At 38.5% G+C, this 23,518-nt stretch overlaps 1 protein-coding gene across 25 annotated transcripts in view; it reads right to left on the reverse strand.

Annotated features, from left to right (window-relative positions):
• GRIP1 (glutamate receptor interacting protein 1) overlaps positions 1-23,518 on the reverse strand; it is a 325,251-nt gene that overhangs the window by 32,224 nt on the left and 269,509 nt on the right. For 9 of the 25 annotated variants that reach the window (XM_080592321.1, XM_080592308.1, XM_080592317.1 and 6 more), the window contains 7 exons: positions 17,501-17,648; positions 15,685-15,854; positions 11,451-11,606; positions 10,613-10,765; positions 5,273-5,459; positions 4,318-4,463; positions 2,589-2,669 (listed from right to left, as the gene is read on the reverse strand). In XM_080592321.1, the coding sequence (XP_080448447.1) occupies positions 2,589-2,669; positions 4,318-4,463; positions 5,273-5,459; positions 10,613-10,765; positions 11,451-11,606; positions 15,685-15,854; positions 17,501-17,648 (1,041 nt within the window). Of the gene's footprint in view, positions 1-2,588; positions 2,670-4,317; positions 4,464-5,272; positions 5,460-10,612; positions 10,769-11,450; positions 11,607-15,684; positions 15,855-17,500; positions 17,649-23,518 lie in introns of all 25 variants that reach the window. The other 16 variants (XM_080592309.1, XM_080592325.1, XM_080592315.1 and 13 more) reach the window with 3 other exon arrangements.

Here is a 23,518-nt window from a genome sequence, read left to right on the forward strand (position 1 = left end):
ATATATTACAGGGATAAGGGAAGGCCAAAGGAGGATAAAAGTGCAGTACATGTGTTAAGGCAGCATTGGGCAAGACCGTTTTACTGATACTGACATAAGTGATGTTCACTACCTAAAACTTAGTGCCTTGGATTAATATTGGCAATGTTAATGATGTTCATGAAACTTTCATCTGCCTTACTTCATAACATTTTTTTCCTATCAAAGGGTTTTTTGATTTGTTTTGGTTTTGATTTTTTCTTAATAAATCAGAAACTAAGAGAAACTTAGTCTCTTCCCCTAACACCTTTCATGTTTCCCAAAGACTGTCTAGAGTGTTGTGTGCCACCTCAGATATGCCTTTAATACCTGACTGGCACGCTAGGTGCTTATTACCAAAGAAAATAACACGAAGAAAGAAAATAAATTCCTCTTCCAGGACATCTGCCTCCTAACAGCTAACTTAGAAAAATTTCTGGACTTAAAATTAAGCATACATTCAGGTGCCAACCTGAGGAGAGGCCTACATTTTTCTTCTGACAAAAAGTGCCTATCTTGTCCATTTTGGTCATTTCCTGACTTTGTCAACCAAACACCAAACTACACATGGGATACGGAAAACAAAACAGGTGTTCTCTGAAATGTTTTGATAGAGACAGCACTTTCTCACTCACTGTTAACTCCACAGCCTTGAAAAGAGAGAGAATGAACTGGTATCTAGCAGTTAAACAGATCAAGTCCAGATGTGATCTCCTGCAGCATCCCCGTTTAAGCCTGGTCACAGCAACTCCATTGAGTTTCCTTTAGTTATTCCATTTGGTTTTCAAAGAAATCACATTGCTTCCTGACAATATCAGTAATAAATGACATGCTAGTATGTTAAAATACCATGACAGAAATTGGACAAAATGGATAGAAAACATTTATATTTTGCAAATCACATTGCCTCATTTAGGAGATAATTAGAACAGAGGAAAGTACTGAAAAACAAGTAAGAAATGAAGCAATTCAAGGCTTTTACCAAGGAAATTTACATTTTTTCAGTTAATAGTATAAATGCTTTAAAATCAAACAAAGAGCTAATCTTAGACAAATTTCATATGCATTAAATACTACCAGCAAGTGGGATTATTATATATCACAGATAATTTAATTTACATATTAAAGATACTGCAGTACACTCAGAATAACAGAGCCAAGACCAATCAGGTGTTCCTCTGGTTATATAAAGCACTAATTTTATGAAGTAGAAACTTTTGGAATTAAGTTCCAAGTAAGGAAGGTATGCCAAATTTGGAAGAGTGAATAATACTAAATCCCTGGAACATCAGTTTTCCATTCAGTCTGTTCCTACAGTCAAACAGAAGTACAAGATGTCTTGAATTCCAAAAATCAATACGAATCATATTACTAGAAAGATAGTATTTTTACTGTAATCCTATAAACCATGACTGATCTTAAGAATGACATTTATGTAAAACAGCCTCTCTCCCCATTTTCTGTTTCCTCAATATTTTCATTTGCATAAATACATGCAGACCTATGATTTTTCTTCAAGCATCACATCTTAGGGAGTCCAACAATTATGAATTCAAGTGTGTAACACAAGAAAACAGGCCTGCAACATCTTTCATTTGTTCCTTAGATGTAATTCTTAGCACTGAGCTCCCTGCTGTATTTTTGATTAACTTTTTTCCATTGTGCTGGTAAAAGATTTGAGAATATAAGACAAAGCACAATCTTTCCCCAAGATACATGAATAATTCCAAAGACAGACTATTAGCTTAAGAAAGACCAGTACTATAAAAAAATATTAATTCCAGTGAGGCCAGATTTGGCACTGCCATTACGTACAGTAAATACAAGCCCATTAACTCGGATATGGATTGTTCCTCCACCCACCAAAAGCTGAACCTTACCCGGACAAAATCCAGTCCTAACAGAGCTTTTACTGTCTGATCCCCAAACAAGTAACATTTCGATTTCAAACAAATAACAAACACTTTTTTCTTTTTGAGAATTACACTAATGCACACCCTTGTCATCTTCTTCAACCACCTCTGAAGTCCCCAGTGAAAGATTTTGCAATGTGACCTGCATATTTAGGACTGCCCACTAGTTTTACAGGTTGAAGGATGTATCTCCAAACTGTGTCCTGAAGCAGAACACAACCTGTTGTATGTGGGTTCCCATGACTGTGAGAACCCTTGAGGTCAGTGGGGTTCTGCTCAGGAGCCTGCGACAGACAAATGACTAGCTTTGCTTGCAACTTTCTTAGCTATGGAAGTAGTTTCACATGTGCTTAATTCTAATTACCTTTTTGTTCGTTTGTTTAAATTAGCTTTAATGAGAGTTAAATATATGTTACGCATGAAGGAATAGGTCAGGCTTTAGGCCTGGCAAACTTCTGGCATCTTTAACTGCTATGGGGGGATATAAATCTGTCACAGGATAATATTTCATCAGAGAAAGAGCACTGCTAATCACCCCATTCTAGAAATAGAAAAAAAAAAGTTTACACCAAAATAAGTATAAGCCTACAGCTATAGGACCTACTATCTGCAGATTATCCCATCACCATGGTCTTAAAAATAAGCACTTCCACTTACAGCTTATTGTGATGCCAAGTTCCACATTATGCTTCTTTGGTAGTTTTACATGAAATGTTCCACTGCTTGGTATAACAGATTCTACAAAAAAAAGTATATTTAAAATATTAGATAATTTATATGACACAGCAACTCTTAGTTCATGGAACTACACATGTAAGCTGATGAAATCACATCAGCATCACAAGTCAGGGGTGAAACACGGGTGCTGAAATGAAGGAAGTAGGACATACGAAGTATGATTTATATCTCTATCGGTAATTTCACGGTAACTCAATTTTTTTAAGGTTTAACTGAATTTATGGTGATTGCACAGACCAGCAGCCAGCTGAGACTGCATGTTTTTAGCTTGTATGCAATTTTTGTGAGCACACATGAAAATGTTAGCATTGGCAGATAAGTTTTAATTAAAAGGACAGGAGATCAAGTCTTAAGAATTTCAGGCTTTTGTTGCTGTAGGTCTAATACATTTTTAACTATTTGCTAAGGCAACTGTCATGATTTTACATCTACTGGGAAGAAATGAGATCAAAACTGCACTCATGAAGAGGCATCTGGAGCTGACTGAGACAAAAAAGCACATGGCATTGCATTGAATTCTGACTTTTCACACCACTGCTACCAAAAGTTTGTGTGCTGGCTTGAAGAAGAGCTAATGAAAATTCCAGCTATGTGAATACATAAACATACACGTGGCAGGAGAGTCCAATGATGAGTGTAAGTCTGTTGTTATGGAGCAAATGGGAAGAACACAAGTCCAGAAACACAAACCTTATTGTCCTTGTGACTTCAGGCATATTTAAATGTGAATTTTCCATTATTTTGTTTTCATAATTTTTAATATTCCAGTTCCTATTTATATAGATGCACAAATTGTATTTCACCATTTTTTATAGTATACTAGATATGTACATATTAAAATATCACAAAGAATTATATTAAGAACACTTAGCCTGCTTTTGACATCATGATTTATAATACCATTAACAATAACTACACAACTATAACTATGCTATACTATAACTATACCATGGAAAATACAGCTCATCCAACACTGTCATGACTTCAAAGGAGCTACTCTCAGATAAGTACATAAGTCTTAAAAGTTTTTACCATTTCTATAGTGAGGTAATGCACATACATGAAGTGTATGTGTTTGTTTTACACAATTTGTGATTATATAGGTGTATTCTATATGCTTAAACACATTACAGAAGAAAGGAAAGCTATTAGTAATGATAAAGGTTCACCAACAACATTAACAATGACTTTTCTGATTTTTACTAATTCAATTTCTAATGTTTTTTTTTTTTAGATTGTTGATTTAAGATAGTGCTAAGTTAAACTCTCCAGACTTTTCTGCTTACCCATCCTTTTATAATACTTTTTTGTCTAGTAACACATTTCATTAGCTGGCCTGTAGAGGATTTGTCTTGACTCATCAGAGTATTTCTATCTCAGGGCAGAAGTTTGTCTGGAAATAACTTAGAGGAAGGACTGTCACCAGATCTTTCTAAGGACTTGTCATTTCTATTTGTGTTCTGAAGCACGCTGCAGGGCTACGTGGAATGAGAAAGCTGCACAAAAGGACACGTTTCAAACAGGTCACATGAAAACTGAATGGTGTATTGGAGAAGAAAGTCCCCACCTTTGATACCTAACACTTGCAATATCCTTAGGATTTATTCCTTTGCTTTTCTTGCAAGACAGAACAACAGTACATTCATACCTGCAACATCAAATTCTATTTCCAAGGTGACCTTGTTGGTGATAGAGGAGTCTCTGAGCAGTTGATTGGCCTCATCAAATGTGCTGTCTTCTGTTGGGATACCATTTATTGCCACTATTCTGTCTCCTATTTGCAGGACCCCACACCTTGGCACACAATGATACAAAAGAATAATCAGGCGTGCATGTTACCAGAACCAGTAATACCAGTAATAAAGAAACATTCAACCTAACCTTAAAGGAGAAGTGGCAGAGGAGCTCCAAAGGCACCTGAGGACAACCTGAATATCTGCTGCCCCTTTGCATCCCGACACTATCAGCACGGGTTGGGGCTCTGTAGGTGTGCCAGGACCCAGGAAGGGGGCACAGCTTTCATGCCTCCACTCCACCCGATGGACATCAGCTCTAACCCCAGGCTACAGGTGCTGCAGCTCTACAATGGCATCTAGTAGCTGCCTGTGCAACTACCATTGCTCTGTATGAACTCATGCCATGACTAAAAACATACAAAAGCATAACAATGCAATTGTAATGTTGCAATGAAATAAACAGCAAACCAGTCCCTCCCAGTCATGATTCTGGTATTTCCCCAGATTTCATTCTGTACCAAAACTTTAAAGAATGGGATATGGTTTCCCCCTATGGCATGCTGAATTATTACTGTTTTGACTTCAGCAATACTTTTGATTTTTTTTTATTTTTGATTTTGTTTTTGAATGGACAGTCTCCTGCTGGAGGACTCTGGATGATGAAAGCATTGATGCTTGTCATTCTTCTTATAGCCGATCGTAGTACCAAGCGTATGTAGTACCATTGTCAGAACAGACAGTTTGTTACTTGACATGCTTCCATTGAGCAACGCCCTGCAGTTTATGAAAAATCAAAAGAAACAAGCCCAAACTACCCCAAAGAATGCTCATCAAAATATACTTAACAGTCATCTGGAAGAACCTCACCTTTCCGCCGGACTGTCAGACTCAATATAGGAAATGAGAGGTGGAGAAGACAAGGTCTCGGTAGCAAACACGCTACCCTGGAGCTGTATCCCAAACCCTACTATAGGGTCAGCTGTCAGCACTACTTCCGTGGTCTCTGTGTGGACGACCTGCCCAGCCAAACCAACAGTGCTAGAGGCTAAAGACACTATAAAACAGAGCAGACCAGGAGTAAAGACATTCATTCATACACAGAGAGCAGAAATTTCATTGCTCTTTGAGAAAATTGATCTGTACAATAAACCTAGTCAACAAAACAGCCCTTTTAAATTCAATTTAGACTGAAGTTTATAAATGATGTATAAACAGTTATGACATATAAGAGAATAGAAAACATCTGTTTATAGGTTATAACGCGGAAAGATAGTTCACGTATTGAGCAAAATACGTTTGTTTGACACCCCCACCCCAAAAACCTCCGAACATCCCTGAACTCTGTTTGCATTAAGTTTGAGGCATGGGCAGAGTTTTCACAGTAGCTAAGGGATTTGGAAGCACAACCCCAGCTGTTATTCAGGCTGATTCCCAGGAGCACTTCTGAACATCTCACAGCAATGTATTGTTCTTAGCAACAAAGCACACGCTCCAGGCTTGCTTGCAAGAAATAGGGATGCCTTTTTCTTATACCAACTTGCACGTTTACTACACATCAGCAATATGTCAGGCTAACTGGGTAATGTAAGTTGAACTAGCATCTCTGTCTTAGCAATCAGCAACTCTAAAGAGATTGTGAGAAAAAAAGTTCTATGGGGTCTCTCAAAGGAACTGGCAAACCATTTTCTGAAAAACCCTGGCAGCTTCTTCTGTATTTCCAACATTCCTCCACTCCTGACCTGCTCCCTCTCTCTGTTCTTGTTCTGAATAGGATGTGTTACAGAACAAATCAGAATAAAAACAACACTGAGATTCAATGCAATTATCTATGAAAGAAACCTTTGGGTTTTTTTGACCTCTTCCTAAAAGTAATTAGAATCATTGCTTGAACTCCCCCAGTGGCAGACTACTGTCTTTCATTACGTCATACATACAAAGTTAGATTTTTTTTTTCTATATCTGTTCAGATCAGTAAAGTAATGGTGCAGTATTGTAACAATAATCCTCTAGCAATGAAAATTTTGAATGTTTTCATGTTATAAACCTATGCTATTACCTCAGCACCTCTCAAGTCCCTCAAGACCGATTTCTTCCTGCATTAGCTACCAAGAATTACATAAGAAGTCATGGTTTATCTGAGGGGTAGTTTAAATTTCTTTTTTTTTTTTTCTTCTTTAAGGTATGGAAAAAAAATGGTCCTTTCTTTTACATTATAGATAATACTAGCACAGCTGTACAAAGATGTCAGAGGTTCTATAAGTATTACCCTTTCTTTGAGGCTACAAGCACTAGACTTGCTCTGAAATAGTATCAAGTGTGATTAATGTGGCACCAGTCAGCAATGATGACTCCAAAAGTTGCAGAAGTTTCATTTGCCGAAACTCACGAGTTTCTGTTTTCTCCCAGAAAAGCTACTTTCAGTAATACATTTGACTCTGAAACCAATTCTCTTTTCCTTACTAAATTACTGTGAATTCTTGTCTTATTTTCATTTTCCTTTGTAAGAATACTGTTATTTCTTTTGTTCAATAGCATCCTTCTTACTGTTTCTTTTATCTGTACTGAGCAATATATGCTCATATCCAAATGCAAATATTAATACTAATAATCTATTCTCAGAAATGGCCATCAGGTTTAGCATTTACTGCATGTAGAAAATAGGTTTCTCCAGCCCTCAATACTGTAACAGCTAAAATATAACTAAAATAATTCAAAGTTAATAATAGATCCCCTAACCCACCTTCCAGAAATTTCTAAATTTAGGGCATCCAAGCTCAGAAAAATTCCATTACCTCTTTTTTTTAATATCATGCAATTCCCTGTTAGCTGAATCTTTGTTTCCTATCACTTATGTGTCCATTCCTCCTTTGCCGTAGGCTCCTTACTTTTTTTCTAATACCCTCTGAAGAATCTAAAGGTCTCATAACATTTATTTCAACTTTTAGGACAGCTAATGTTTTAATTAATATTGTAAAATTAAGTTAATATTTGTGGGATTTCAAAATCTCCCTGACAAATATTTTGATTACTTGGACACTTGCAAGTGTCTATTAGGACACTTGGCACCATTAGGACCATTAGGAAGTCCTCGCACTCCCAAAGAAAAAGAAACAGATACAGGAACAAAAAGCAGAGATGAAAATACTCTTTCCAAATCATGTAACAAAAGCTATCTGCCAAGCTTCTATAAAATGCCACGTGACTTCAAACTTGTTGGAATTTATAGTTCAGCAATGACTGCGGCAAGAAACACTGCCTATTTTTTTGGCTGCTTGATGCACTTGAAGCTTTAGACACCATGAAGCGACCTTTGCAAGAATTCTCATTGCTTTAAAAAGGGCTCATGAATGGGTAAGTGGCCCCACTAAACCTTGTTTTCTACTGCTACGGGATACATCTTAGCACCCTTTTTTTCTTTGCTTCCAATTCTTAGTGACGACCATGGGGGCTGGTTTACTATATGCTATGCATTATGTAAATCATAATCTTGAATTTGAAGATTATGTACTTGTTACTTTTATTCCTGCAGCTGTAAGAGAAGCACAGCAAGATGTTATCAAAGGTAAGTATGTAGTCTCCTCTCTGAACCTTGGAAAACAGAAAATGTTTGCTGTTCCTCCTGCTAGCAGCTAGCTTGGATGCGCTGAGAAAACTTCTACACAGCCCGAATAACTATCGCGTAAGTTGGTATAAAATTATGCCTGACTTTCAAGTACTAATATGAACCTACTACAAAATACTTCAGGATTTAAACTTTAACCAAATAAAAAAAAAATAAGTATTTTCACAATGAGCATCATAATTAAAAATAATGCAGAGGAAGAATAAAGATGGAAAACAAGTGGCATAAATAAAGCACGTGACAGCAGAGCATGCTTTCAATTTTTACAGCCACGTCTGGAAAGATCTGCATAATTAATGCAATAATTGCAAACTCCTGGCCATAAAAGTGTTGTAGCACTCTGTACCATTATGCTTCATTATCATAAATTTTGGAATGATCACGTTAATGTAGGCAAGATTTGCTAAATAATTGGCAATGCAAACTTTATAGCACCCTTCACCAATACATCCTTTTCTTGCCACACGATATCCCAAAGGATTTATTAAGTTACATTTTTTAAAAAACAAACCCTTGAAGGATTAAAAAAAAAGGATCATTGAAATTGAGAGAACTTGCTATTCCTTTTCTATGAAAAGGACAGCAGTCAGTGCTACCTGGTTCTCATGAGTCTCCCACAGAGGGAGAGGGCAAAGTTTTCCAAGTCTTGTTGATGGGTGGTGGAAGGGTACAGGACCAGTCTTTCTCTATCATGGTCACTTGTAGCACATTCAGTCCAGTGTGGTTCTCTTAAACTGGCTGTTATTGCAGTCACAAGTACAGGCAGAAGTCTAGCAATAGCAGGAAGGAACTCTGCGTGTGCTGAAAAGCAAGCTCACAGAAAGGGCAAGCAAGCCTGGGTGGCCTGTTAGTTCCCCTAAAGCTAGCTCTGATTCAGGGTTGCTGATGGAGCCACTTCTCATAGCGAAGACAGACTCTGCCCACCCCACCCCACCCCCAGTGACGAGGCCAGTCCCACACATTTTTTAATGCTGTATATCCAGACCTCACAATAAGGCAAATGCAGAATAAACTACCCCAGAACAAAGCCTCCTCCTAGTATCTCCTAGCCATAAATTTGTTTAATCATAGCAGACTCTCATCCCCAGGGCCTTCTGACTTCAGGAATCTTTGAGGTGGGCTGCAGTGCTTTTGTGACTGTCCCACTGAAATCTAATGTCCCTGGCCTTGCTTTGAGACTTCGCAGGAAAACACATTGCAGGGCAAGGCCTCCTTGAGTGAAAATTATCTGAAAAATCCAACAACATAAGTAACAGCAGTCTCCAAGATCCACAATGGTAGTAAAATTGCTTTCAGGGTTATCAGTTCTTTGTTGTATGGAACTGCTCCAATACAGCAGAGGTTAAGAACTGTAATTTGCATCCAGCATTATATTACTATTCAAAACAATTAGTATTAGTGTAAAATTACTACTTTTTCTCATGTGCATGTGAGGACACATAAGAGCTGGATCCCTACTGATACCACAGCACGGATGGGCACACTATCTCCCCATGACCCCAAAGAATGCATTAGAAGCTAATGTTTCATGAGTAGTGATAAATGGCTGATCAGATTAAAAATTAAAAAAATGTTAGGCAAAGTTATGTAAAAATATTTGCTTTATAAAAGAAATAAGAACAAGCAAGCAACAAAAAAACTCTGCAAGAAAGCAAGACCTCAGATCCTCTCTCAAATGTTTCCTCTCAACTCCATAGTGATTGGGCTTGGTTGGAGGCTGCTGTTTTGCCCAGATTTTGCTATGACCACGGGAAATCTTGAATACGGGGCAGCAGCTCATTTTTCCAGACTGGACATGTGAGCATTATTAGCTGTAGCAGATTTTTGCATTTTGCACTTCTGTGCTCTGAAAGAACTGAGCTGATGATGACCCTGAGGATCACAGGTTGGCAGACAAGCCAGAAGGAGAGATGGCCCTTACATGGAGTCTAGGAAACTGTGCACTGATACAGCCGTAATTTTATCGGCCCAGTGAATACTTTGCAAGATACCAAGTGGAACAGACAAATATATCCAGCCTGGCTTGGGAAATTACTGGCTCATGGGAAATTCATGCTTTGAATCCCAGAGAGTGGCCAGAAACAAGGCTATTTAGAGTTCATCGCTATTTGTCACTCTTTCTCACAAAAACGATTGTACAGGCTGTGGTGTAGGTGTTAACATCAAAACTACCTATAAAGTATAATGGCAAGCTCTTCTCTTTCTGTAATGGGATAGTTGAGCTTACCAGCAATCTGTGTTAGACTATTCAACTATGAATTTTATTCCCCAATGAAAATGGGAAGATTCTGAAAGGAATTTGAAAATCACTTCTATAATGGTAGGACAAACCAATGCAGGATTGTCTGAAGAAAATACTGCTTTATATATTTTAGATGAGAGAGTTCAGCCATATGGCCTCTGCTTATTTCCTCTTAGCACTGGATAAATATTTTTATGCTGTTGTTTCCCCACATCTAACAGAAATGCCAATTGTTTTCTCTTCTACCTAGTATAAGGTACTTTGTACCTTTTTTTTTTTCCTGTATCTTCCCCCTCCTCCACCCATTCATTGCATGTTTTGAGCAATTGCTGTTACCACCTACAGGAGCTTTTGAAGTCCTTCTTTTTCATCCTCCGCCTCATCATTGTCCCACGCGGGCTGGTGGAGTAGAGGCTGCGAGGTAAGGTCCCCATGTTCAGGGAACTCAGGCTGTATGCACTCATGGAGGTAGGAGAGAAGGATGAAGACACCAAAGCTGCTGTAAGAAATCAAACACTTGGCAAACAGCACTCAGTGCAGCACATGCCTATAACTCATCAATGAATCAAACAATGTGTATGATGCACAGGAATGGTTTGTGCATTTCTGATAACAAAAACATTAAACCGCATAGGTGACCCTGGATAGAAGTACAGCCAGCATGTCATGAAAATACCTGCTGGGAGCTAACAAAGATCTTGTAGAAACAAAAATTACATTCATAATACACATCTCACTTTAGGAGAAGTACGTTAAATTAAATGTTTTTAACACATATTCATGAATCAATACAGACCAATATATCTGTTTACACTGATTTTAGAAATGCCTTTTTGTAGTAGGTAATTTCTGACAAAAGATTTGTAGGCTATGCTCTGCATTCAAAAATTGTATTTTATATATACTACACAAATCTAATGGTCTACTCATATGGCAAAAAAACCAGGTTCATCCAGAGTTTTCAAGCCTTTTCCTGTCTACAAAGGCTGCCTTCTTACAGGAAGGAAAGGGCATAAAATGTCAGAAATAACCTTGGCATGGCTATGAAAAAGTGTAGCATCCATAAAACTGAAAAGGTTTTAGTGCCTGAAATGAGAAAACTATGTGTGAAAGAAGAGGGAAGGGAAGAAGAGGAAGAAGGAGGAGAGAATATGTCAGCAGGAAAAAGCATGGAACATTACGAAGGCTTTTTTGAGGAGACGTTTTCTGGAATTTCAAGGCTGGCATCCTGCAATGGTCAGGGTGGTACGTGTTATAATGGTGGTAGGTGAGGAGGTTGCTGTGGCTGTTGGCACACGAATCCCAGGTAAGTTGCCTGTTGCTTCTTTGAACCTTCACTGCCCACATGAAGGGATGACAGAAAATCAGAAAACAAAAGGACCAGAGAAGAGGGAAAGGTAACTGAATTGCATAAACAAACAAACAAAAAGTCCTCAAATTAAAACAAACTGAAAATAAAATAAATGAAATAATAAATAATCTGGTCTTCTCTTCTTACTACGGGGTGCTAACTTGGGAACAAAAATGATATTTCTTATCAGAATAAATGCTTCTGATTGTTTATTTATTTTCTTGCATTTATTTTTTAAAAGATTAGTACTGAATCAATTTGTAATTTCCTTTTGGCCTTAGGAGCTAAGACTGCAAACTTTTAAAGAAAATACTAAGAAGGTGTCATATATGACCATTAACTGAAGATTAGTTAAAGTTTCTGCTTGCATACATCGACATTAAGAAATAAAATCATATACTATACATCACGGTGCCTACAATGGCGATGTTTACATGCTGGTCATTTCAATTTACTGCATTGACATTTTAATTTTGGCAGCATATATTGTTGGCATTTTGCTATTCTGTGCCACAAACGACCTCCTGGGCCACAGCACAAAAATTCTATCCTGAAGCCTGATTAATAAAGAAAGCAAAAATCTAGGGCTCTTATTTGGATGTGCAATTTTTAAGTTCTCAGTCTTTGAAACTTTAAAATAGCCTCTTCTGCATAAAATTTGGGACCAGATTTGACTGCTGATTCTAAGTATGGAGAGTCCAGCATAGGCCAAAGGTGAAGGCCAGTATTTACCAAGAGAATGGGAAGCATTTCAGCTGATGTGTCAAATATTAAAGGAAAATGACAGAAGCCACCCTTCATTAAACAGTCTGGTCATCATTAAACTCAGCACAGCTGTGTCTTTGCTGAACTGTAAAGGAACACTGCAAATTCTAAACTGTTCACTGATTTTTTGTCTTCAAAAAATTGCAGGGTACACCCATACTGTGAAACAAAAGTTACTGTTTTTGGCCCATGAGCTGTATCACCTATAAGGGCTGCATACAAATACTGAAGCCATGACAAACTTCAACAGTAGCATAAAGACTGTCAGTTTAGGTGGGGCCCAATTTGTGTTCACATCTTACTACATGAGATGGGGTAAGGGGAAAATGGAAGCCACTGCAGAAAGCATCACGAAGTGCCAGAAAAAAAGCCATAGTTTTGTTTCACTTCATATTACAGGATCAATGATCTGTTGTCAGAATGTATTAACCCTTCTCTGACTAAAACCCATGGGTGACACGACAATGAAGAGTACATGAGGGAAGGGAGCGTACAGGGGCCCACCCCATCCTTGTGGTCTCATGGAGTGGTTGGGGCTCCGGGGCCGTTGGCACAACCAGGCCCAGCCCCATCTTGGGGTGCCCTGGGCCTGTGTCCCTCCCTGAGGGCACCCCCTGCCCTTGCCATCCAGGAGCTGCTCTGATTATGTACTTGAATCAAAATATATAATTTTTTACATATTTATTTTCCTCAACAGATAACAAATGAGGTGAGGGTGGCTCCCAGGAAGAGAGGCACACGATGCCAGCACCAGGCAGCAGCACTTGAGACCCAACACCACCACTGGCCACCTCAAAGACTTCAGAAAATCTATGTCAAACAAGAAAAATCCCAGAAACAGTAGCAGTAGCCTGCTATGGCACTATGTATCTAACAGGCTTACCATATCTTCTCAAATGAAATTGTCTCTTTGATTAATGCACACAGATGGCAAGATATCTGGACTTCAACTATAGTGTAAAAATTAAAATCTGGTGAGAACAATGTGGCCAGGTGGATTTTCATCATTTTCAAGTTGCTATAAGCCTTGTTTGATTAAAAAGACTGCTTCCAGCAGGAAATCGTCTGGTAATTTTTGATTTTTTTTTCATGTTTTATTTTCATACAGACAGTAGGGATAAAAATGTCCTAGAAAGTAGGAAGGTACACAAATTCAGTTTGCTCAGCTTGTTGAAAGATAATCCCAGCTCAACAAAAGTTCTGTAAAAGGAAATCCTATCGCGTGTAACAGTAGTAATTTACTGGTAATTTGAGCTATTCCAACCCAGGGTTGTGTACAGCCAACATAAAACTAATGGGGCAGCAAGAGAAATGAATATTAGCAGCACAGTGAAAAGGAAAAAAAGGAAAAGAAAAAAAATGAAAAAAAAATCTGATCTTTTATAGTGTTCTCCATTTTATTTTAGGGCTGAAATTTCAATTTATTTTATATACTGACTTTCCTGCCCATTTTAAATTCCTAACACGTTCCCAGAAGACCAATATCTGAGCTCAACAGATACGGCCTTAATGACGCAGCTTATCCCAGACACATAAAGGGAGCTTTTCAAATTCTGCAGCATCTAGGCCATACCACACCTGATGGAAGGTTGTTTCCAAAAGGATACTTGCTTCCATAAAGCATGTTACATCTTGAATTGGTTGTGATATTGGAGCTGCACCACCTAGTGAGGGGCTGGGAAGGGCTGTAAACATTCTCGTTATTCTGGCTTACTTAAGAAAGCAACTTTATTACCTTAGGGAGATTTCTCCCCAAAAGATGCGCTTATGTAGTTTTTTGCAGATCCCCTTGATATGATTTTTTTAACAGCCAGTTCCCAAGCTTGGCATGGCAAGAGCATTGCTTTATCAAAACACCTACACTAGTTGAAGGTGACTAGCACATTAACAGCATCAATTTGTTTTAAATTTTGTTTAAGCAGCAAAGTGCTTCAGGAAATACAATCGACTGAACAAATATTTGGTACTGGTGCTCATCTTCCCCAAAGAAACACTCTTCAAAGGTTATTTAAATAGCCAAAAAATAAATGTATGATATATTTGTTATAAAAATGAAGGATCTGCTTGTAGCATACTCTTACAATTGAAACAGATGGAATTATATTTCAAAATTTGCTCTACATTTAACTCTGTTTCTGCAGTCCCACTTCCTGTTCCCTTACCCCTCTAAATAGCTTAAGTAAAAAGGGAAAGATGTGCAGCTGAATAATGTAATAAAATGGTATCACAGGGGCTACTTTTTTTACACCCTTGATCTAGGACAAACTAGTGTCTCCTCAGCATTAGCTCAATAATCACCACTGTGACAAACTGACTAGAGCATTACTTTTCTAGGAACAGTCTGGATAGTAGACAGATGTCCAAGAACATTTATCATCACTGAAATTTCTAGGCTTCAGAAATCTTGTCTTGGTCTACAGGAGGCAGAGGCAGAATATCACAGGCTCAGAAACTGCTACCGCTGGTTCATGCTGCAACACAGGTACCTGTTTTCTGTGTATTTGATAACTCTTGTTACTTCTTTGACATCCATTAACATGGTATTTTAGATTGAATTTATCAATACTGTGAATTAGCCACTTTTTCAGGAGTAGTTAGAAGATAAGACAGGCAGTTTCCATCTTCAAACACGATTACATTTTATATATATTTGACTCGAACATGGAAAACCATTCTCTTCAAGCACATTGATATGAAATAAATAACACAGTGAAAACGGGCTGGCATCTAGGTAACTGTTCCCAAATCCTTTTACATAAGCACTACCAATGCACCCATGAAGCAATCTCAAAAGTATTTTTAAAAGATTATGGCAATAAGTAATAATGCCATAAGCAAGAGAAAATAATTATTTCTGAAGCGTTTTGAGGGAGAACAAGTCTATTACTGAAGTTGTCATAACAGATTATGAAGTTAGTATGCTGAAAAGAAGTTATCAGTGGCCCTTCCTCCCTGCTCTAATTTGAAGAATCAACTCAGAGAATCATCTACTGAATCACGTAGTTGCCCCCCCTCAGTGATTGCAGCAATAGAGTCAACAGGTGTCTTTGTGTACATTTGCAAGTGTGCAGAACCATTTCTCAGTAAAATATTTCCCTCTCTATCCGTAGGAATCTCAGAGGGTGCATTAAGGCTGAGAAAACACAGAGCTGCTCAGAATCTGCGGAAGCATAACCTGGGGAGCTGAAACAACATTTACAGGCATAACTGCCATCATAGCTTTCTTGGCCATTCAGCAAGAGCAGGAAAAGTCAAAGACAGGAAAATAAAGTGGAATGTAGTGCCACAGATCCTCTTACCGTGCTCTGGGCCTTTCAGTGCTAGCCGTGTCTGGTGGTGAGGGAGGATCTCAAGCTTGACATTATCTGCTGCGTTAGCAAGAAACTGCGTTGCTTCTGCCAGCGTACAGTACTCCATGCTGGTGCCATCAATGGACAGAATATGGTCTCCTACATGTAATGCGCCACATCTACACAAAAGGGGAAAAACTCCGTATGATCAGGTATGTTCTCTGCTGGGAAAATGAATTTTACTGCCTTCAAACAGGCCATGACAACTATGAGCGTGTTCTTTCTTTTTCGAGAGAGATTTGTGTTTTGTAGGCATTGTCACTGGTCAGACTTTATATCTATTAGTACGAACCTTAAAAACAATTCAGTTAATACAGTATATGCCGAGACATAACTCACAGAACTGGAATGGGGTAGCTGACTACTAAAATATGCGTGAATGGCAGCAGAATAAAATGAGAAGAGCTTAAGAAGACTCAAATAACTTGGTCACATATCCCTCACACAAGCACCCAGTTCATCATTTTTTGAGTTATAGTTCAAACATTAATTAGTACAAAAGCTGTAAATGATGATGAAATTATGCAGTAGTCAAACAAATAATGAAACCAGGGCTAGCATGGTGACTTGAGAAGTGGGGTGGGGAGGGGGCTATCTGCTAAATCTCGCTGCACTCAAGAGACTGGCTACTGGATGAGTTGAGAAATGCAAACACAGCAGTCAGCATCCCGACGTACCAGTCAAGTGGACAGCTCCTTTAATTGGTTACCCCCTGTGAAATGGGAAAAAAACAGAGGGAGAAAATTAAAGCATCCTGCACCATTGAACTGGAGAACACCCCTGGATCAATGGCCGTCACTCTCAAAGTTTCTACTGTAGGGAAAAGCCCACAGAGGAGCTGTAGACTCACTGCTACAAGTGGGTGCTACCTAAAGCACCATCGTCAAAGAGGAGTTACAAGGTAGGGTGACTGGGGACATGCAGGAGGAATTTGCTGCTGAAACGTAATATTTAGGGAGTTTTTAGATATAGGTATGTATATAGAAACATACTGTTCATGTATAAACACACACACACACACGCACACATACACCCCAAAAAAGATCCCACAGCTCTGGTACAGAGTTTTAGAACACTGGGGAAAAATACCTATCTTTTTCTTTCCCTCAATTTTACATACAATCTGACCTTAATATAGTAGAATGAAGTTTAAATGAAGTAAAAAAAAAATACTGCAAAATAACTTCAAAATACAGAAGTCAGTCTTCCTAATACCTCAGTTGTACTCTAAAATTTTAATAGGAAAATCCAGACATAAGAAGTTCCATTTGACTGTAACACAGGAATGAACAATATATTCTAAAAGAACACTTCAAGGTTGCAAAGCCTCAGAATTAACTTCCCTTGACAGCTGTTCCATACTGTGGACTTACTTTAAGAATTCCAGTGGGGTATTTATTTTTTTTAAATACTAATCTCTGCTGCAGCATTACATTTAACAGTCAGAATAGGCCTCTAAACTTCTGTGTTGCATAGTGCAAACAGACAGGCACGTATTACATTGGGGCTGGCTTATGTCATTGAAAACTATGTGAACAAGCTAAAGTAAATGGTGCCCTGGAATTCTTAAACTCCGCAGTATGGAACAATGATCTGACAAAGTGCTAATTTTATGACCTAGCAACCTTGACAGCATCTGGTTCGGTCAAGTTCATCTAAAAAAAAAGAGGGGTTTATTTAAAAAACAAATAAACAAACAAACAAAACAAAAACAGAAATAAAATGGATGTATGGAACTGCAGTGTCAGCTCTTTGTTGCACTCACCTGTCTGCAATACTCGCAGATTTGATTTTGTCTATGACAATGACCTGTTTGTTGCAGCACATCGAAGTAGACAGTGCAACCCCAAGAGCAGCACCAGGAGTTTTGGCAACTTCAACAAGTAGTGGCCCAGACGCCGTCGCTACTGACTCTGTCAAAATTAGACAACAAAAAATCAGTACAATACCAACTGGATTATTTACCTCATTCCCACGTAAAATCTCTGTTGCTATTCTGTTTCTCTACCCAGACAACATGCCACATAAAGACATTCTGGAATATTATCAAGTAACAACATGTAATGTTGAAACCGATGAAAGCAAGAAGTTTGTGAATCTGGGATGTCTGGAAGCTTAGTGTACCAGAATCAGAGATGGATGAGGATGGAGGACCAGGTTGTGTTTGAGAATCACTCTCTTAAACAACTGAAGCTAAAAATCACATGGAATTTAAAATGGGCATCATGAAGAAGCAAAACTAATAAAAAAGTAGATGATCTGAAAAAATGAACTGAGGTAAAGAGGTTACATAAGGATGATCAATTCATTTTCAGAAAAGAAGGGGAAGATGGACAGGTGTTATAATAATTCAATGAAGAAGGTGAAGGAAAGGTCTATCAGAAATCCCTCAGGAGGCATGACAGCTAGAAATAGTAGGCGTTAAAGCAAAATGCACGTGAGGTTGTGCAGTAGATTCTTGTGGTATCCTATCATGGGATAAAAGTACTGCCTTACAATGGGTTACAGACAGTAGTTGACCAAACATTGAAGAAAGAAAGCAGAAGCCTTCAGAGGTGCTTACAATCAGAACAAGGGAAAATGTGTAAGTAGAGACATAAAGTTACCAAATGCCCTGCTAGAGAACAGGAGAGATTTGTATTCACAGAGTACTGGAGCCCGCTATAAAATACAAGGAAAATGTTCAGCTGCAACATTTCTCAGAAGCTGTAAGAGAAACGCAGCTGAAGTAAGGAGAAGATAGATATCAAGGTATTCCATTCAGTCTCAAACCCAGAAAATTAGTCCAACAATGTAATTCTGTCACAGAAGAGAAAGACTGTGAAGCAGCGTGTTGCTGTATAATGAGAACTTTGTTAACTAACTCTCAGGTGAGGTGCACTTCCCAGCTAGACAGTAATGTAGGTAAACTGAATATAGAAATTAAAAACATGCCTGGATGGAATAACATACAATACCACTAAAGCATCAGTTAATAATTATAGAACACCCTTTTCCCCCAAAAATTGAAATAATTTTTTTACATACATGTTGCCTTTTTTCCAGCTAGAAACTTGAGGGTTAGAAGAGGAGATTTAGTATTTTTGAAAGTGCCCATTAATTCTGAGTGATTTATTTTTAAGCCTAGCTAGGACTGAATTTTTAAAGGCTGAACTTCCACAGGCACCACCAAAATAAGCTGCTCTGCACATCTGAACCAAACCCTACATTGCGATCCCAGAAGAGAGTCCACCAGAAGCACTCGTGCCTGCTGCTTCAGGTACGAAATGGATACAAAGCTGGGTGAACTGCCCTTAGCAGCTACCTGTCTTTCTCTAGTGACTAAAAGAGGCAGTCACGGCAATGGAGAACATGTCTTAGACTTGCCTTGGGCAAGTGTCTAAGCTAGGCAGGATGCATACAGTGACTTGCATGCAGCCAAAAAGCATGTGTGGCAGAGCAGAATTCAAGAATTCCCAATTCCTATTTCTGTGCTGAGGAACATTTGTCTTCTTGAATATTGCAGTGTTTTCTGGAACTACAAACAGGCTCATATTTACAAACATATGGGAAGAAGACTTGAACGGCAGTTGTCATGAGTACTGTGACAAAGGTTTGAACTCGGGTGGATCCAGAAAATGATAAAGCTCAACTTGTTATAGGCCTGTCACAAGTTTGTTCTGTAGCAATCGCCTTGAGAAGAGGAGTGGAAACTATATATTCAAATATAATCTGTCAAGAATGAGTAAATCTTTCAAGATGCCGCTCCAGAGTTACATGAGAAATGCATAATCAGCTTATGCCCCAGCGTTATTTCCCAGGTGCCTGTTAAAAAGCACTGGGAAGGCAAACCAAGGCCGACAGGACGAATAAATAAGATAACAACATTAGAGGAACCAGAAGAGAAGAAGTGGAGTGTGTCTAACTGTGGATAATAAACACAAGGAAGAGAAATCAGAGGGCAATAATCAAGCACACATTCCCTGACAGAGAAGGATTAGTTTATCATGTTGAAGTAAAGCATGGGTATGAAAAATGAATCATACAGGTATAAATTATTCATGTGTGAAGATGTTTCAGTCATTAAGATATTTACACCGTGACTGAAGCACTTACAAACTATGTTGATTTATTGGCTACGTAATTACATAAGATATACTGATGAATGCTTGCATGAAAAACGCTCTAGATTTTTGATTCTGTTAATAATTTTTCTCACTTTTGAGCACTGCATCTCAATCAGTACACAAGGCTTGATTAAAATCTCTCAGAGGAAGAAGCATTGCTTTCCGCATGCTAATACATTTCTTCAGTTAGCTAGCAGGACACCTTTTTCATTTGACAGCTTTAACCACCAGCAACAAGGGATTTTTCTCATTATTTTTAATTCCAAATATATTTTTATGGTGTATAAATATACTACATGATATATAAAAAGTTTTGGATAAAATAAGCACTGTCACAACCTCAAACGATAATGACAAACAATTTTGGAAGTTGAAAAAAACATTTTTGAGTCTGATATCCAATGGACATGAAGCCTTCATGATCACTATACGTGTGGTTGTTCACATACTCATAAATGTGTATAGCTACTAATTCTTCCCTATCCTCATGGCTTAACTGCTGAGTCCAGCTCAACAGCTGGTGGATGCCTGAGGACAGAAAACCTCTTTAGGACTCCAACAGTGGGACGGGCCAAAAAGTGAGCTGCTTGTATTGGGCAACAGAGAATCTACATGGGAAACAGTGCTTATAACTGCCATAAAATAGGAAAAGCTTCAATCATAGCTTGCAATCAACAAGGACACTAAATCCACAGGAAACCAAACTCTGTTAGTCTACGATGCCATTTTTTTCCCCTAAGGCCTCTTGTACTTCAAGCTGGGAAGTGCTGATATGCAGTGAGCATGTTCTTGTAGGAACACTGAGCCCTGTTGCTACTGCCTGTGCTTCACACTTCTCTAACTGAAACGTTTCTGGTGCTTTCTTATTTTTTTCAGAAGTTATGCCAAAATAAATATTTTTTTTGAGTGGTTTTAAAGAGACAGACAAGGAGGAAGTATGTCAAAACAGACTTTGACTCTAAAGAGGTAGCTGAACCAGTCTCTCCACAAGACTGCTGTTGTTCTTGCCTTTATGCTGCTGTATCTTCTACCAATAACATGAGTGAGAATAAAGTGGATGACTTACTATCTCACACTGATTTTCCTCTTGCTGAGCTTCTTCCCTATTACATGTTCACAGGCTAACAATTTTTTCACCTTAAAAACGTATAGAGCAGGTCCATGTAGCCTTCTCTGTTGTTGTGATTCTCTGACTGAAAGCAGTAAAATATATGGGATGTATATATGTGTATGTAGTATATGTGTATGTAGCAAGTCTGCACTGGTTCAGATCGGTAAATAAATACAGAGTTCCTCAAACATTACAGTTCTCCCATTGCAAGGTTTTAATTTTCTGTAGTAATGCATTAACAGCATAAATGCAAAACATGTCTCAGTCATGTCACAAGAGAAGCCAGTATTTCACAGAAATAATTTTTCTTGATCAAAAATGTGCTCTCTCCTGCTCCTCACCTTCATACCCTTCATACCTTCACCTTTGTTCCCTTCATACAAAAGTTTTGCAACCCACAGAGAGCAAGTGGGAATTTTTTTCTAGATAAGGCTCAGGATTTCAGGTGTCAGACATCCCATAGGTTTACGATCAGGAGTTTGGAGTATTTGCCATTCCTTTGGAAAACTACAGTGCTGAAATGTGAAAATCAAGAGTCGATACATTTTTTACAGGGCACTTAAAATCCACGTCCAGTTGTAGAGATTTAAGCCTGGGTAACCAGCCCAAAGGTCAGGCAGAATTTCTAACAGACTGGATGAATTTTGTTTCTAAGAGCTGCGGCTTTAGCAGTTATGCTCCCCAGTTAGTCTATTTTGCAAAGCCCCTTACAGCACTGCTCAGTTAACAATGGAGCACTGTAAAAGCACTCAGGGATTCTGCATGCATTCACATCCACTTTTCTTCACTTAACTGACAAACTATTCATTACTGTCAAACAGCATCTTAAACACTTAATGAATCTTGTCATCTTCCATGTGGTTTGCTTATTGTATTCTTAAAGACTTTTTTTTTAATGAACACCAGCTCAAAAAGAGCATTCTTTGTGTCCATTGAAACACTCTCTCTATGACTGATACCCTTAACGTTGTCCAAACTCACAGTCCAGTGGCACCATATCCTACCTGTGATAGTGACACTCATAATCATCTGTCATACCATGACCCCATTACTTCCCTTCTCTTGTTCTTCTGAGTCTGACCCAGTGAGAGGCGATCAACCTCTTCCATCTGTCCGCCTTTTCCATGGTCTCAAGGGAAACAGGAATCAAACCCAGAAATGGCTAGTTCTTTTTACTCTGCAAGAGAAAGACTTGCTGGGAGTGGGAAGGCTTCCTCCACATCAGTCCTCCCTCCGTGCTTCTCTCCACTGATATCTTTTTCTTCCCCACATTTGCTGTCCACCAGTTCATAAACGCAAATAGATGGAAAAAAAAACAAACCACTTTCGGATGCACCAAGCCACACAACACCAGCCACTTCCTAAAATATGCCTCAGATTGTCTTGCAAGCATTTTTACTTTCCTTTCTGGGGGCATTTTCATTCGCTCGCATTTAACACCAACTAGATAATTACCTAAGTCTCCGTAACGCGCACACAGCTGACTGATGGCTATTCAAATACTAATATTTTGGGGGTGGGAGGCTGCTTATTTATGTAATACACTTTCCTTGTACTTCGGAGATAATTTGATCTCAACAAATCCCTAATCCCCATTTTGCAAAAAAGGGAACATTAATTACATATTTCTTTAAATGATCTAATTAAGAAATTGAGATTGGGATCATGGGTCAATGGTTTCAAGAAGGAAAGCAGCAGCAGGGGAAGAGGCAGGAATAAAACCTCTGCAGTGTCTAAAGGGCACAGGAGCAACATTCAAGATGCCCTACAGCTAGGTAGGCCCATTATCACTCATTCAGAGCAATATTATTTGATTCCTCATACTTTTGTGACTATAAAGGTCATAAGTAAACCCCACATACCGTATTGAAGTGCAGTACTGGCCTTGGCATTCTGTTCCACTTATACTGCATAATGTTTGCACCCTGGCTTTGTTCATGCTTCATTTAGCAGAGTAACCTTTTTTCATCTCAGATCTTATGGGAAAACTGGAATCAATGCCAGCTAGCAAGCTCTGATAATGATGGCTGAAAAGCTCAGAGTCATTGACAGTGTTTCTAATTCTCCTTTGAGAACTGGAATACAGAAAATATTAATAAGCTTAATGACGTGTGAGACTTTACTCTAAAATACGTTTTGGAACAGAGCAAGCCATCATTATACATTGCAAGCAATATTCGGGAAGTGAGGGTGGTAGTTTCTTTAATAATAAAACAACTGTTTAAAAATTAAATAATGTTCTTGTTCAAAGGGTCAGTGACAGTCTCCAAGGCCCGACTTACAACTTTGTATAAAATATGTGCACTCCTAGTGTTCCCTTGGCTATGGAGTATCTATGTGTTTCAGGCACGCCGTAGAGTGAGCAACAGTTGTTCTAATTTTACCCATCTCAGTTGGAATTAGAGGGGCAAGAACGATACATAAAAAATAAAAAAATAAAAAAATCAGTGTTGCCAATAACAGTACGGCACTGGAGCTGCTGGGCTACTAACTGCAAGAAAGCTCAAAGTCCAGTGAAAAAGATGAAATTGCTATTAAGAAAAAAATCACCACCAATGACATTTTA

Source organism: Anser brachyrhynchus, assembly GCF_964034855.1.
Source record: "Anser brachyrhynchus genome assembly, chromosome: 1".
Lineage (NCBI taxonomy): Eukaryota > Metazoa > Chordata > Aves > Anseriformes > Anatidae > Anser > Anser brachyrhynchus.